General features: G+C 43.9%; 1 protein-coding gene across 1 annotated transcript; it reads right to left on the minus strand.

Moving 5' to 3' along the window:
* Positions 1–5515: 5515 nt before the first annotated feature.
* Positions 5516–14614, minus strand: LOC139533753 (crystal protein). Its single transcript, XM_071332094.1, has 8 exons — positions 13975–14614; positions 13538–13739; positions 12679–12812; positions 10945–11072; positions 10081–10199; positions 9532–9672; positions 8719–8891; positions 5516–6218 (listed from the first exon to the last, which is right to left on the minus strand). The coding sequence occupies exons 1-8, from the start codon at positions 14491–14493 to the stop codon at positions 5766–5768; spliced, it is 1869 nt and encodes a 622-aa protein (XP_071188195.1). The 5' UTR covers positions 14494–14614; the 3' UTR covers positions 5516–5765.
* Positions 14615–17302: the final 2688 nt, after the last annotated feature.

The raw sequence follows: 17302 nt of genomic DNA on the forward strand, positions 1-17302 counted from the left end.
AGAGAGAAGAGGGGGGATGGAAAGAGAGAGCTAGAGAGAAGAGGGGGGATGGAAAGAGAGAGCTAGAGAGAAGAGGGGGGATGGAAAGAGAGAGCTAGAGAGAAGAGGGGGGATGGAAAGAGAGAGCTAGAGAGAAGAGGGGGGATGGAAAGAGAGAGCTAGAGAGAAGAGGGGGGATGGAAAGAGAGAGCTAGAGAGAAGAGGGGGGATGGAAAGAGAGAGCTAGAGAGAAGAGGGGGGATGGAAAGAGAGAGCTAGAGAGAAGAGGGGGGATGGAAAGAGAGAGCTAGAGAGAAGAGGGGGGATGGAAAGAGAGAGCTAGAGAGAAGAGGGGGGATGGAAAGAGAGAGCTAGAGAGAAGAGGGGGGATGGAAAGAGAGAGCTAGAGAGAAGAGGGGGGATGGAAAGAGAGAGCTAGAGAGAAGAGGGGGGATGGAAAGAGAGAGCTAGAGAGAAGAGGGGGGATGGAAAGAGAGAGCTAGAGAGAAGAGGGGGGATGGAAAGAGAGAGCTAGAGAGAAGAGGGGGGATGGAAAGAGAGAGCTAGAGAGAAGAGGGGGGATGGAAAGAGAGAGCTAGAGAGAAGAGGGGGGATGGAAAGAGAGAGCTAGAGAGAAGAGGGGGGATGGAAAGAGAGAGCTAGAGAGAAGAGGGGGGATGGAAAGAGAGAGCTAGAGAGAAGAGGGGGATGGAAAGAGAGAGCTAGAGAGAAGAGGGGGGATGGAAAGAGAGCTAGAGAGAAGAGGGGGGATGGAAAGAGAGCTAGAGAGAAGGGGGGGATGGGGGATGGAAAGAGAGAGCTAGAGAGAAGAGAGGGATGGAAAGAGAGAGAGAGAAGGGGGGATGGAAACAGAGAGCTAGAGAGAAGAGGGGGGATGGAACGAGAGAGCTAGAGAGAAGAGGGGGGATGGAAAGAGAGAGCTAGAGAGAAGAGGGGGGATGGAACGAGAAAGAGAGAAGGGGGGATGGAAACAGAGCACTAGAGAGAAGAGGGGGGATGGAAAGAGAGAGAGAAGGGGGGATGGAAAGAGAGAGCTAGAGAGAAGAGGGGGGATGGAAACAGAGAGCTAGAGAGAAGAGGGGGGTTGGAAAGAGAGAGCTAGAGAAGAGGGGGATGGAAAGGGAGAGCTAGAGAGAAGAGGGGGATGGAAAGAGAGAGCTAGAGAAGAGGGGGATGGAAAGGGAGATCTAAAGAGAAGGGGGGGGTGGAAAGAGAGAGCTAGAGAGAAGAGGGGGGATGGAACGAGAAAGAGAGAAGGGGGGATGGAAACAGAGCACTAGAGAGAAGAGGGGGATGGAAAGAGAGAGAGAAGGGGGGATGGAAAGAGAGAGCTAGAGAGAAGAGGGGGGATGGAAAGGGAGAGCTAGAGAAGAGGGGGATGGAAAGGGAGATCTAGAGAGAAGGGGGGGTGGAAAGAGAGAGCTAGAGAGAAGAGGGGGATGGAAAGGGAGAGCTTGAGAGAAGAGGGGGATGGAAAGAGAGAGCTAGAGAAGAGGGGGATGGAAAGGGAGATCTAGAGAGAAGGGGGGATGGAAAGAGAGAGCTAGAGAGAAGAGGGGGATGGAAAGAGAGAGCTAGAGAGAAGAGGCAACAAATCACAGCACGAGGCAGCTGGGAACGAGAAAGGGTTAGAAAAATAAAAACATGCAATCCTTCCGAAGTAGATACACAGATATGCTTCATACGTCAGGGGAGTGAAGGATGACTGCACCTTTTCATCCCCTCCTTCCCCTCGTCTTCTTCTCTTCCCCTCCTTCCTCTCGTCTTCTTCTCTTCTTCTCTTCCCCTCGTCTTCTTCTCTTCCCCTCCTTCTCTTCCCCTCGTCTTCTTCTCTTCCCCTCCTTCCCCTCGTCTTCTTCTCTTCCCCTCCTTCCTCTCGTCTTCTTCTCTTCCCCTCGTCTTCTTCTCTTCCCCTCGTCTTCTCTTCCCCTCCTTCCTCTCGTCTTCTTCTCTTCCCCTCGTCTTCTTCTCTTCCCCTCGTCTTCTTCTCTTCCCCTCCTTCCTCTCGTCTTCTTCTCTTCCCCTCCTTCCTCTCGTCTTCTTCTCTTCCCCTCCTTCCCCTCGTCTTCTTCTCTTCCCCTCCTTCCTCTCGTCTTCTTCTCTTCCCCTCCTTCCCCTCGTCTTCTTCTCTTCCCCTCCTTCCCCTCGTCTTCTTCTCTTCCCCTCGTCTTCTTCTCTCCCCCTCGTCTTCTTCTCTCCCCCTCGTCTTCTTCTCTCCCCCTCGTCTTCTTCTCGTCTTCTTCTCTTCCCCTCGTCTTCTTCTCTTCCCCTCATTGGATACTACATCAGTAACATGTCATTAGAACTGTACGTTATAACACTGTCGTAATATAGTCAAACTGTTAACGCTTCCATAATGTAGTCAAACTATTTTATAACAGTAAATATAACCATACTGTTATAACAGTCAGTCATCAACTGTTATAACAGTCAAACTGTTACAACACTCATAATATTGTCATAAACTGTTAAGTCATGATATAAACTGTTATAACAGTCAGTCATAAACGATATGTTATAACAGTTATAATTCTTAACTGAATTTCCTAGTTAAATAAAGGTTACATAAAAAAAAAAAAACATAATATAGTCCTAATAGCCAAACTGTATGTTATAACAGTCATAATTTAGCCAAACTGTATTTATAAGTCAAAGTGTATTTTATAAGTCAGTATAGTCCTAAACGATGGTTATAATATTCATAATATAGTCATAAACTGTTATAAGTCATAGTCATAAACTATGTTATAACATCATAATAGTCATAAACTGTATGTTATATCATATTATAGTCAAACTGTATGTTATAAGTAACTGTCATAAGTCATAATAGCCAAACTGTATTTTAACATCATAAGTCATAAACAATGTTACAACAGTCATAATATAGCCAAACTGTATTTTATAAGTCATAATATAGTCATAAACTGTGTTATAACAGTCATAATAAAGTCAAACTATTTTATTACAGTCATAAGTCATAAACTATGTTATAACGTCATAGTCATAAACTGTATGTTATGACAGTCATAAGTCAAACTGTAACAGTCATAATTTAGTCAAACTATATGTTATAACAGTCATAAACGGTATGTTTTAACAGTCATAAACTGTCATAAGTCCTAATAGCCAAACTGTATTTTATAACGTCCTAATATAGTCAAGCTGTATGTTATAAGTCATAAACTATAATTTATTTGCCGTCAGTCAGCACTTCCACACAAACTATTATTCTGGGTGTGTGCCAGCGCATGTTCTTTTATCTACTATAACTCATAAATTATACTATAACAGTCATAATATAACCAAACTGTGTTATAACAGTCATAATATAGTCATAAACGTGTTATAACAGTCATAATAACCAAACTGTATGTTATAAGTCATAATATAGTCATAGACGTGTTATAAGTCATAGTATAGCCAAACTGTATGTTATAAGTCATAAGTCATAGTATAGCCAAACTGTATGTTATAAGTCATAATGTAGCCAAACTGTATGTTATAACAGTCATGATATAGCCAAACTATGTTATAACAGTCATAATATAGTCAAACTGTATGTTATAACAGTCATAATATAGTCAAACTGTATGTTATAACAGTCATAATATAGTCAAACTGTATGTTATAACAGTCATAATATAGTCAAACTGTATGTTATAACAGTCATAATATAGTCAAACTGTATGTTATAACAGTCATAATATAGTCAAACTATGTTATAACAGTCATAATATAGCCAAACTGTATGTTATAACAGTCATAATATAGCCAAACTGTATGTTATAAGTCATAATATAGTCAAACTATGTTATAACAGTCATAATATAGCCAAACTGTATGTTATAACAGTCATAATATAGTCAAACTGTATGTTATAAGTCATAATATAGTCAAACTATGTTATAACAGTCATAATATAGCCAAACTGTATGTTATAACAGTCATAGTATAGTCAAACTATGTTATAACAGTCATAATATAGTCAAACTATGTTATAACAGTCATAATATAGTCAAACTGTATGTTATAACAGTCATAATATAGTCAAACTGTATGTTATAACAGTCATAATATAGTCAAACTGTATGTTATAACAGTCATAATATAGTCAAACTGTATGTTATAACAGTCATAATATAGTCAAACTGTATGTTATAACAGTCATAATATAGTCAAACTGTATGTTATAACAGTCATAATATAGCCAAACTGTATGTTATAACAGTCATAATATAGCCAAACTGTATGTTATAACAGTCATAATATAGCCAAACTGTATGTTATAACAGTCATAATATAGCCAAACTGTATGTTATAACAATCATAACATAGCCAAACTGTATGTTATAACAATCATAACATAGCCAAACTGTATGTTATAACAGTCATAGTATAGCCAAACTGTATGTTATAACAATCATAACATAGCCAAACTGTATGTTATAACAATCATAACATAGCCAAACTGTATGTTATAACAGTCATAGTATAACCAAACTGTATGTTATAACAGTCATAATATAGTCAAACTGTATGTTATAACAGTCATAGTATAGCCAAACTGTATGTTATAACAGTCATAGTATAGCCAAACTGTATGTTATAACAGTCATAATGTGGTCATAAACGGTGTTATAACAGTCATAATATAGTCAAACTGTATGTTATAACAGTCATAGTATAGCCAAACTGTATGTTATAACAGTCATAGTATAGCCAAACTGTATGTTATAACAGTCATAGTATAGTCAAACTGTATGTTATAACAGTCATAGTATAGTCAAACTATGTTATAACAGTCATAATATAGTCAAACTGTATGTTATAACAGTCATAATATAGTCAAACTGTATGTTATAACAGTCATAATATAGTCAAACTGTATGTTATAACAGTCATAATATAGCCAAACTGTATGTTATAACAGTCATAATATAGCCAAACTGTATGTTATAACAATCATAATATAGCCAAACTGTATGTTATAACAATCATAACATAGCCAAACTGTATGTTATAACAGTCATAGTATAACCAAACTGTATGTTATAACAGTCATAATATAGTCAAACTGTATGTTATAACAGTCATAGTATAGCCAAACTGTATGTTATAACAGTCATAGTATAGCCAAACTGTATGTTATAACAGTCATAATGTGGTCATAAACGGTGTTATAACAGTCATAATATAGCCAAACTGTATATTATAAGTCATAATATATTCCAACTGTTATAACTGTCACAAGTCACTGTTAACACTGTCATAGTTAAACTATGTTATAACACCATCATAATATAGTCATAAACATGACATAACTGTGTCTGACCCTGGCTCTAGCCCCAATCCCTCTGTGTATGTCCTGTATGTGCATGTCTCCCAGGGAGAATGGGGTATGTAAAAGATAAACTTCCATTGTTTATGAACTAAATGGACAATAGAATAATCTTCTATAAGGAGGTCAAGTCACTGAATGTCAACTGACTTCACACAGTTTCAACAAACACAATCAGCTTTGGTCCCACTTTAAACAAAGTACACCTCCTAAAGGCTTTATATAGCATACATAAAGGCTTCATAAGGACTACATAAGTGCTTCACAAATCATCTCTAAGTGTAAGTCATACTATATAAATGGTGTGTACAGGGTGACAACCATTCCCACTGTAGGGTGAATTGCCAAATGTGACATAACACACTATGTATGCATACATAACCAATACCAACACCTTTGCCCGCCCCATGCCCACCCCTGTGCCCTAATAGATGCCCAGCTTGTCCCAGAAGTCACAGATATGGTCCCTGGTGCCCACCTGGGCATGGGAGCGGACAGTGAAGTTCATAACCAACCAGGAGCTGGTGTCCGAGTAGCGGGGCCAGGCCGGCAGGCGCTGCTGTCTACAGAAGCCGCTCTGTTGCATCCGTGAGGCCGGGTCCCCGGTGTGGGCGAATGTCCCCCAGTAACACAGCATCCGATTGGACAGCAGCCGCTCGGGTGGGGCCAGCGTGAAGTTGGCCACGGAGGCCGTGTCGAAGAGGAAGGGCAGCTCAGCGCCGTGACACACATGCTCGTAGCAGAAGGACAGACCGGACCACACACTGTGGTCTGACATCACATGGTCGAAGACGTACATCCACACGGCGCTGCCCACTTTGGTGCCTGCTCGGGCTGCCTTGCGGGAGGGGCAAAGGAAGACGTAGTCTGTCACAATCTGGAGGTAAGTAGAGAGGTCATTGAGGTCAATACAATCTGGGGTTAAACAGAAAGGTCATTGAGTTCAATACAATCTGTGGGTAAACAGAGAGGTCATTGAAGTCAATACAATCTGTGGGTAAACAGAGAGGTCATTGAGTTCAATACAATCTGTGGGTAAACAGAGAGGTCATTGAGTTCAATACAATCTGTGGGTAAACAGAGAGGTCATTGAGTTCAACAAACAGAGAAAAGAGTCCCTAGTGGCTAGTGTGTGTGCTACAGAACTTCCGCTCAAAGCCTTTTGTCTTGTTTGTTACCTGGAAACTATACTCAGGAATACACTCAGGGCAGCCGCCTACGCGGCACAGAATCATCTAGAACACCTGTAACCCTCAGTGTCCTCAAAGGATATACACTGAACAAAAATATAAAACGGAACAATTTCAAAGATTTTACTGAGTTGCAGATCATATGAGGACATCAGTCAATTGAAATACATTCATTAGGCTCTAATCTATGGACTTCACATGACTGGGAATACAGATATGCATCTGTTGGTCACAGATACCTCCCCCTCGCTCTCTCAACAGCTCACTTTATCTCCCCCTTTCCTTCTCCCCAGTTCACTTTCTCTACCCCCCCCCCCCCCCCCCCCCCCGCTCTCTTCCCCTTTACCTCTCCTTCTCCCTCTCCCAGGCTGAGCCATGTGGCCTCAGTGCTATAGCTGACATTTGTCATGACCCTCCCCTCCCCTGAGACCTGTCCTTTAGGAAGGGGGGGGGTCCTTCCTCCTCTTCACTGCACACACACACACACACACACACACACACACACACACACACACACACACACACACACACACACACACACACACACACACACACACACACACACACACACACACACACACACACACACACACACACACACACACACACACACACACACACACACAGTCTGACAGTGAACTGTATATGAATACCAAACAGGTATGGGAGTGTCACCTTCTGCCCCCTGCCTCTCTCAGCACACTCATCTCTCACTTTAGATTCAAAACCTTCAGAGAAAGTGCCTGAGGCTATTTACCATCCGAGCTCTCTGTTTCACATTTTGGATGTGGACTTGGAAATGAGCGCGTTTCCCTCACTCCAGTGAATGCATGTATTCTACTGATGCAGCTTATGTATTCATTGTCTGTTGTTGTCTCTAGTGTGGTTGGAGTCAGTTTATCCTGTAATCCACACTGAACATCATCTAGCCTGAGCTGGTAGTGAAATAGAGCCATATTCATTATGCAGCCCAGGCTATCTGATGGCAGCTCTCTGGCTGTGATTGGGTGAAGTTGTCCCTAGACACTGATCTTTGGTCAGTTTTGCATTTCCCCCGATAATGGTTAAGGTTAGGATGGGGGGAGGGGAAGCTGATCCTAGATCTGTAGCTTGGGGAAACTGTGATTGGGTAGTCTTCCTCTGTGTCTCTTATTTCCTGAAGATCTGCTTCCACTGTGTGGTATACATCTCAAAGAGACAATGGCACTCTGCTCCAAGACAGCACTACTAATGATTATTTGAAGAGGATGGCCATGGGAGGAGCCTAAACAGAAAGTAGTATTCTAGCCCCTTCTGCTGGTAATCATACGGAGTTGCACTTTGAAGAACCAAACTATGAAGTAACCCATCTCTACACAGATTAAAATCAGAATATTCAAAGCATTTACCTCTAAAATAATTCAGGCAGTTAGAAACCTAGCTCTCTGGGTTATTGTGATAGTTCGGTTACTCAAAAAATAATCAGAACCTAATACAAATTTGGTAGCCTATAATTATAATGATTAAGTCCGTCCTGATTTTTTTGATGACTTGGACAGAGCATTCCCACAGAGAATTGAGTAAGAGATTTTCAGCATGGGGAGTAGGGTGAAGGTACCACTAGAGTAGACGCTTATCTTGGGTCAGTTTAGCATGTTTTGTAGGTTAGGATTGGGGGAGGGGAAGCTGATCCTAGATCTGTACCTACTGAAACCTTCTCCCCAGAGCTCAACAAGGCTCATCTAGATGCGGTGAGATGAAGCGAGGAGATGGGCAGATGTGTCCTCATCACGCTCCGAGGTCTCTATCTACAGTCCACTGGCTGCAGACGTGACCGTCTAGCCCTACAACCACTGATCTGGAGCCTGACAATGAACATTGCCAAAACTTTTGTTGACTTTAAATGTAAAACATTACTTTTTGGGATGATTGATCAGTGTCCTTTTTACATTCGATGTGTCTTTTTTTATCTAACATGATTGCATGGACAACACTGAGTTTCTCCCTGGCTACGTCCCAATGACTTCGTCTTCCTGATGTCTGGACCCGTTCACTACTCATTTAAAAGCATTGGATTGGTGTAGGCATAGGCTGGAGTTTCCATACCAGTAATTTCCTGCCAAATCCATTAAGGGAAGTGAACAAGTGCACACTTCGGGAGAAAGGAGAGATTATTGGGACGCACCCTCTGTGAAAGTCAGATTTTACCTGAGCCAGCATGTCCCGTCGATCAATGTCCTTGTACAGGGGCAGGTACTTGCGTAGGATCCTCAGGGCGTGCTGTTTGAAGATGGCCGCAGTGTAGACGATGCACTCCACCGCAGACACAGGCTTGGTGAAGACCCCGTACACAAAGATCACCCCCTCCTCTGAAGTGGTCCCTGCAAGGTTGTTGTACATGCCTTCAAAACTTTGGTCCAAATGTTCTGGTATAATCTTGGTTGTGTTCATTAGGCACCAAACAGAAGAAATCAGGATGAAACAGGGAGGGAGGGACTATCTGGAATCATTTACATTTTCTATATAATGCTTTAAAACATTTTTCATTGCGAGCCCTAATGAACACAACCCTGGTATGAATATAACCATGGATCCTGTAGAAGGGAAGGACACAGAACACATCAGGGACGAAGAATCTCTCCTACAGATGTGTTATGTCGAGTGGCCAGCTGAGAGGGAACCAATTGCACTTCACCGTCTAACATTCAACTACTCAATCTAATTAAGTCACAGCATTAGCCAGCTTAGCCAAAGTCCAGGCATTGACTTGGGGAGCCAATGCAACTCTTCAGGTCTCTGGCAATGGTTACTCGTCATCACACATGCACCGAACCACCTCTGTAACCTTAAGTGTGGAACAGATGTCTTCACTAGTACAGAGTACCTACTTTTAATATACTGTAAGTTGTCCTTGAGTGTCCTGAAAGACATCTGCCAAATTAAATGTATTATTATGTGTTATGGGGCCAGCCGTTAAAAGCTGTTCTGGTTAAATGTGAGTGTATTTCAAGTGGTCCATACCAAGGAGGACTGGTTTCTCCTTCTGCCAGTGGCCCTTCTGGAAGGCAGTCACAGCCTGCTCCTTGATCAGCTCTCCATCTATGTAGGGCCCCCAGGTCTCAAAGATCTCCAGGAACTTGAAGGGATTCACCACTTTGGAACCTGAGACAGAGAGAAGAGAGATGAGGAGGGGGAAGAAAGAGAGAGAGAGAGAGAGTCAGAGAGAACAACAATTAGCTACTTACCAAAATACACCCTGTAAATATACATAAAATGACTCCACTCAAAATACTAAACAACTAGCTCTGTAGTGAAACACACAACTCTGAGATGTTGATTTTGTCATGAATAAGGGACAACTTAGATAGGTCAACAGTAGATAGGTAGAGGGTCAACTTCGATAGGTCAACAGTAGATAGGTAGAGGGTCAACTTTCGTTGTGTCCCAAATTGTTCCTTACTTTTGACCCGAGCCCTATGGGGATAGGGGGTCATTTGGGACACAACTCTGTCTAAAAACGGTCAGTCAGTGACAGACAGACAGAGACACAGAAGAAGACTGGTCTCCTACTTGACTTCATCTGGGCAGCGAGGACAGCCTGAGGACTGAGGGACAGCAGGCACACGATGTCACTCACAGAGCAGTTGGCCTGTCTGGCAAAGTCCCTCCCCAGCTTCAGGGCATCATGTCTGGAACAAAGAAAACAGACCACAGATAGTCTCTCTCTGCTCAATGGGAACATTAGGTAGTGCCACATCTCTACAAGGAGAGTAACGACAGCTGGAGATGGAATGACTGTTTTACTAGGACATGGACAGGAACTTAACGGTACCTCGTCTCCTTGGACAAATTAGCATGTCTAAACTGTAACCCTGAGGGGATAAATAACATTGATTGAATTTTCACTTTTGTAGTCAATTTCACATATGGTAAGGATTACTCATTCAAAATGTGGGAAGGATAAGTTGATCTATATAGATGATAGAAGCAAAGTGAGGGTCTCCTTCTTAAACCTGGAATCCTTAATGGTGAAACCGCCACGTCTGTTTGGGATATTATAACAACGAAGAAGTTACTGGAAACAATGAACACTGTATTTTTCCCTTTGCCATCATCGCACGCGCGATAGAACAGTAGAATACGTACTGCCATTTATTTTGTTACGTTGCACGACGCTCAGCTTCGTCAACAAAACAAAAACAACAACAACGGCGGTGGGGCGGACAGTGGCGCCGTTTCCACTACGGCGGATTTATTCTTTTAAGGAGTTAGCGATCAAGACCACCAGCTGAGTCACGTGTACAGTCGGCCAACGGAAGGAAACGGACTGAAACAGGAAGATAAGTGTGGATCTGTCCAATGAGAAACGCTTGTTTTTGCTGCAGTGTGCCCTAATGAACACTACCCAGATGTTAGGAGTTAGAGGTCACCGACCTGGTCTTGAAAGGGATGGAGAAGGGTAGGCTCTGGAACACAGCCTGTTTGAACAGGGGCTTACTGCTCTGGACCATCAGATGGAGGCTCACTGACTGGGCTCCTGCACTCTCCCCAAATATGGTCACCTGTGTTGGATGTTAATGGGCCATAATCAGGGTTGTGTTGTATATCCACAGACAGAGAACATAACAACGTACACAAACACATAATCCTGATGGTTTTATGCCTCATTTAGATATAATGCAGAATGATAAAGCTGTTGATCTTTGTTTGATGGAGTTAGTATACAGAACTGAAAGGCTTTCAACATCACTTTTACTGAACCAACCAGCGTGTGGTACTAGCTGTTTGTATGAGATGCCAGCGATCTGTCTTTCTGCATGATCCAACGAATGTGTTTGTGTTGGGTCTGTCTCTGCAGTAGGGCACAACTAGGGCTTCTGGAAAACCAGAGAATCTATTGAAAGTTCCTGGAATTTTGCAACCCAACTCTGCAGCATAGCCCTATCCCCAAACAGCATCTTTCCCCACTCGATAACCACTCAGGGAAATTTCATCAGGGCTGGAGGAGCTCTTCGCCATGCCTCACAGAGGCTGTTATTCTCCCAGTAGTGTGGCGTCACTACAAATCAGTCACGACAGCACCACGGGATATATAGAGGTCATTCAACAACAACCACTGCTGAAATACAACCTTGTCAACAAGGTATTTCTATACATTGTCAGAATGTGAATATCTAGTTCAGTGTATCTGGAGTTTTTCCTGACCAGAGTTGGGATCAATTCCATTTCAATTCAGTCCATTCAGGAAGTAGACAGAAATTCCAATTCAGTGTTCAATGACAACAATTGGAATTGAAATGTATATTTACTTCCTGAATTGACTGAATTTAAATGGAATTGACCCCAACCCTTTCCCCGACCCCAACCCTGCACCTGACCCCCAACCTGGTACTTGACACCCAACCCTGCACCTAACGCCCAACCCTGCACCTGAGCCCTAACCCTGCACCTGAGCCCCAACCCTGCACCTAACGCCCAACCCTGCACCTGAGCCCCAACCCTGCACCTAACGCCCAACCCTGCACCTGAGCCCTAACCCTGCACCCCAACCCTGCACCTGAGCCCTAACCCTGCACCCCAACCCTGCACCTGAGCCCCAACCCTGCACCTAACGCCCAACCCTGCACCTAACGCCCAACCCTGCACCTGAGCCCCAACCCTGCACCTGAGCCCCAACCCTGCACCTGAGCCCCAACCCTGCACCTGAGCCCCAACCCTGCACCTGAGCCCCAACCCTGCACCCCAACCCTGCACCTGAGCCCCAACCCTGCACCCCAACCCTGCACCTGAGCCCCAACCCTGCACCTAACGCCCAACCCTGCACCTGAGCCCTAACCCTGCACCCCAACCCTGCACCTGACACCCAACCCTGCACCTGAGCCCCAACCCTGCACCTAACGCCCAACCCTGCACCTAACGCCCAACCCTGCACCTGAGCCCCAACGCTGCACCTGATCATCAAGGACTTGAGGTGGTGGAAGAAAATTAGATGTTGTCATTTTGTACGACTGTGTGACCGTGGATCATTAGGCGTTAAGATAAAAAACAGACATCAACAGGCAGGGACTACGTGGGCTAGTCTAAGAAACACTCCATTGCCAAACATTTGTAAATATTTCCCTTGCATGCTCTAATGAACACAAGCCAGGATAATGTGTACGTGCTTGCCTTGCTGGGGTCGCCTCCGAACAGAGCAATGTTTTGTTGAACCCAGAGAAGAGCAACCTGCTGATCCAGGATCCCATAATTCCCGGTTGCTGAGGTTTTGGGGTCTAATCCCGAGACGAGGAAACCAAACGCCCCTGCAATGATACAGCAAGTTCCATGGACCATGAAAAACTGTACACAAAACACACCCCTCAGATTCAAACACATCAACACATGGTGTTTTGATATGGTTCTATTTATGCCATTACAATTAACTCATCCTCCCATCTCTGCCCACCAGCCTGTTCTGACACCCACACAGATAATAGCATTTTCTCAATGGTCTCACACACCCATATTGATCAGGCCACCACAGGGTCACAACTCGCTACACCCACCAAATGGTATTTATTGAGGACAGGATGGGAGGAGTCTAAGTCCACTTGAGAAAAGTATATTATATATACAGCAACTTGATATACCCAGGGTCTTCTGCTAAATCAGACAAGCTCTCTGTTCAGAAATGTTTGGAATCACAATCCTATTTTTGGGACTGTGTAGGGTAATGTAATCAGCAAACTCAATGCACTTCCCCCCTATGCTGCCCCCCCCCACCCCACCACACACACATTAATGAATCACACAAGGTCTCTGGACTGTCTCTGCCCTGTTCCAGGTCTCTTATGAAAGAAACGAATTGATCTCAAGGAAACTAGCCTGGATAAATAGACAAAGGTTGTATAGTGAAGAGGTGCAGGGTTCCCTTGAAATACAGACCCTGGTCAGTTAGGCATTTCCTCACTGATGATTAACGTTAGGTTAGGTTTAGGGAAACTGATCCTAGATATGTACCTAGAGAAACTGGTAAGACCTGTCTTACCTAGCCGATACTCCATGCTCACCACCACAGTGTGAGTGAAGTTACTGATGAACCTCCCATCGTACAGGGGCTTGGAGGCTGAGCCAGCAATGAAATCCCCCCCGTGGATCCACACCATCACTGGCAGGGTTGTCAGTAAAGGGGAACTGAAGTTCACATCCAGAGGTACAAATATGTTGAGGTAGAGGCAGTTCTCACTCACCTATGGGACGATCACATTTCATTTCAGAAACCAAATATTCACATTTCAGACGCCATTTCACACGGCAAATAAAATACTCACATTATTGATGAATCAAAGACATTCCTGGATGTTATCGGGAGATTATTCAGGACTTTGTTAATTTCATGTTTCACTGTTAACACGCGGCACATGGCATAGAACATTGTGCTAAATCATAACATAATTATCAAGCCCATCTGTGTTAGTCCCCTACCTTCTGAGGGCACTCGTCAGATATAGGGCCACTGCAGCCTTGCATACACGCGTCCCTCGGGTACGTGGCGTCGTGCATCCCCGGCCACGGGGTCACCGGTCTGGGGGGCTTCCAGCGGTACGTGGCCACAGGTGGGTCCGCGTACGGGATCCCATAAAATATGTGGGACTTTTCCACTGTGAGTCCCTTGATCACCCCATTGTTGGTCAACACTATGGGGCCATAGTCAGGAATATCAGGGATGGTAGTCCCGGTGTTGAGTGTATTCTGGATGACTGGTTCCTCATCAGTCCAGATGGGAATGGAATCCTCTGGATCTCCAAGCTCCTCCGGTGAGTTTGTTTCAAGGCGAAGGTCTCTGTTGATAGCTAGAGGCTGATCCCTAACCAGTAGTCCAGAGGAAGAAATCCTTCTAATAAACTCTGTAAGGTCGATCTCCTTCTCAAACGTTGTCTCCTCTGCAAAAGACAGCGCAAAGACCAGGGAGCAAAGCAGCAAGAAACAGTGATAACTCTCCATCTTTCCTGAATGAATTATTAGAACGTATTAGCCAGGGTGTCTCAGTCAGATCATTCTCTAGTTGCGTCGTAGCTGGGGCAGACAATTGAAGCCTAAACTCCCACACAGATGAAGAAGGGGGAAATGCTTTCACTTCCCCTAACGGATTTCCTATTCATACCATATTTGGTAAAGAGAGGAAGTCTAGTGGCATGTCAGAGGGACTATATCAATCAAGACGAAACTGGTTCCACATTCTACTTATTTTCTCAGATTAAACATCCAATCTCTATACAGTTTTCTGTTCCCAAAACGTTTCTTTTTTTTGTAGATGGACTTCCTAAACTTCCTAGAAAAGTAACAGAAATATGCAAATTAACACTAATTAATTTGGGGGCAAATTAATTCGTTTCCTCCGCCCACCTCCTTGATTGAGTGCTCACAGTGTGGAAATGATTCCCATGTAAAAGCCCCATGTGAACGATCTTGGGTTTAACAATAAGAATCTTTGGTTCTTACAGTGGCCTGTGTGGATACGGTGGATACTCGTGACACCAATTTGGCCAATTGGAGAATCATGGACAGTTCTCAGACTTCCCTTGTCAGACAACTGTGGATTAGGACTCATGACTGATATACTTGGGATAGCTAGGACCCTGTGATGCACTTCCAGTAATGGGAGGCAGGTGGTCTTTCCTTTACCTAACGAGATAATAGATGTGAAGCTCAGCTCATTCTTGGGTGGTCACAATATTGCTCTGTGTGAAGTTTCCCCTAGGTACAGATCTAGGATCAGATTCCCCTCCCCCCCAATCCAGATCTGTAACATTAGTTAATTTATGGTCACACTTTCTTTGAAGGTTGCATAACAACTTTCATAAAGCAATCACTACTACACCCACATAAACAATAAAACACTTAGTACAAACATATGTTTTGTAAATTAGAATTCATATCTGTTATGCAGTCTATAAAAAGGTATTTAGGAGCATATTCCTGACAATATGTAATTACAAGGAATAAAGGGAATATACACTATATATACTAAAGTATGTGGACACCCCTTCAAATTAGTGGATTCAGCTATTTCAGCCACACTCGTTGCTGACAGCTGTATAAAATCGAGCACACAGCCATGTGATCTCCATAGACACACATTGGCAGTAGAATGGCCTTACTGAAGAGCTCAGTGAGTTTCAACGTGGCACCGTCATATGATGCTGTAACTGTAAGTGCTGTTATTGAAGTGGAAACGTCTAGTAGCAAAAACGGCTCAGCCGCGAAGTAGTAGGCCACACAAGCTCACAGAAATGGACCGCCAAGTGCTGTAGTGAGTAAAAATCGTCTGTCCTCAGTTGCAACACTCACTACCGAGTTCCAAACTGCCTCAAGAAGCAACTTCAGCACAATAACAGTTCGTCGGGAGCTTCATGAAATGGGTTTCCATGGCTGAGCACACAAGCCCAAGATCACCAGGTGCAAATTCAAGCGTCAGCTGGAATTGTGTAAAGTTCGCCACCATTGGACTCTGGAGCAGTGGAAATGTGTTCTCTGGAGTGATGAATCTGGCAGTCATCTGGCAGTCCGACAGACGAATCTGGGTTTGGCGGATGCCATGAGAACGCTACCTACCCGAATGCATTGTGGTCCAGAAATGGTTTGTCCAGATCAGTGTGGAAGAACTTGACGGGCCTGCACAGAGCCCTGACCTCAAACCCATCGAACCCCTTTGGGATAAATTGGAACATCGACTGCGAGCCAGGCCTAATCGTCCAAAATCAGTGCCCGACCTCTTGAGGCTGAATGTTCCAACATCTAGTGGAAAGCCTTCCCAGAAGAGTGGAGGCTGTTATAGCAGCAAATGGGGACCAACTCCATATTAATGTCCGTGATTTTGGAATGAGATGTCCAATGAGCATGTGTCCACATACCCTTGTTCATGTAGAGAACCTCGACTAGTGCTACAGTCATGTCGGAACTAGGAAACTCAGACATTTCAGACTTGGAATCTTGTAGAAAGATGATACCAGAATTAACCAACAAGAAGCATTATGCAAATTATTTACGTTAATTTTATGTTCAGAGTTTCCAACTGGTTATGAATGCATCATTTGTCTTTGTACATGTGGTTAGTCATAAATAAAATTGAAATGACATACAGACTTCGGAAGGCTAACATTCTTGCCCTTTGCACATTGATATTCTCATCGACTTGGCTGTAGTGGAGCAGATTGAAATCACCAACAAACTAACATGGTCCAAGCACACCAAGACAGTCGTGAAGAGGGCAGGAAAAAACCTATTCCCCCTCAGGGGACTGAAAAGATTTGTCATGGGTCCTCAGATCCTCAAAAGGTTCTACAGCATCACCATCGAGAGCATCCTGACTGGTTGCATCACTGCCTGGTATGGCAACTGCTCGACCTCCGACTGCAAGGCACTACAGAGGGTAGTGCGTACGGCCCAGTACATCACTGGGGCCAAACTTCCTGCCATCCAGGACCTCTATACCAGGCGGAGTCAGAGGTCCAAGAGGCTTCTAAACAGCTTCTACCCCCAATCCATAAGACTCCTGAACATCTAGTAAAATGGCTAACCAGACTATTTGCATTGCCCCCCCTCCCCTTTTACGCTGCTGTTACTCTCTGTTATCATCTATGCATAGTCACTTTAATAACTCTACCTACATGTACATATTACCTAAATTACCTCGACTAACCGGTGCCCCCGCACATTGACTTTGTAGCGGTACCCCCTGTATATAGTCTCGCTATTGTTATTTTACTGCTGCTCTTTAATTACTTGTTCCTTTTATTTCTTATTCTTATTC

The sequence above is a fragment of the Salvelinus alpinus genome, chromosome 11, assembly GCF_045679555.1.
Source record: "Salvelinus alpinus chromosome 11, SLU_Salpinus.1, whole genome shotgun sequence".
Taxonomy (NCBI): domain Eukaryota; kingdom Metazoa; phylum Chordata; class Actinopteri; order Salmoniformes; family Salmonidae; genus Salvelinus; species Salvelinus alpinus.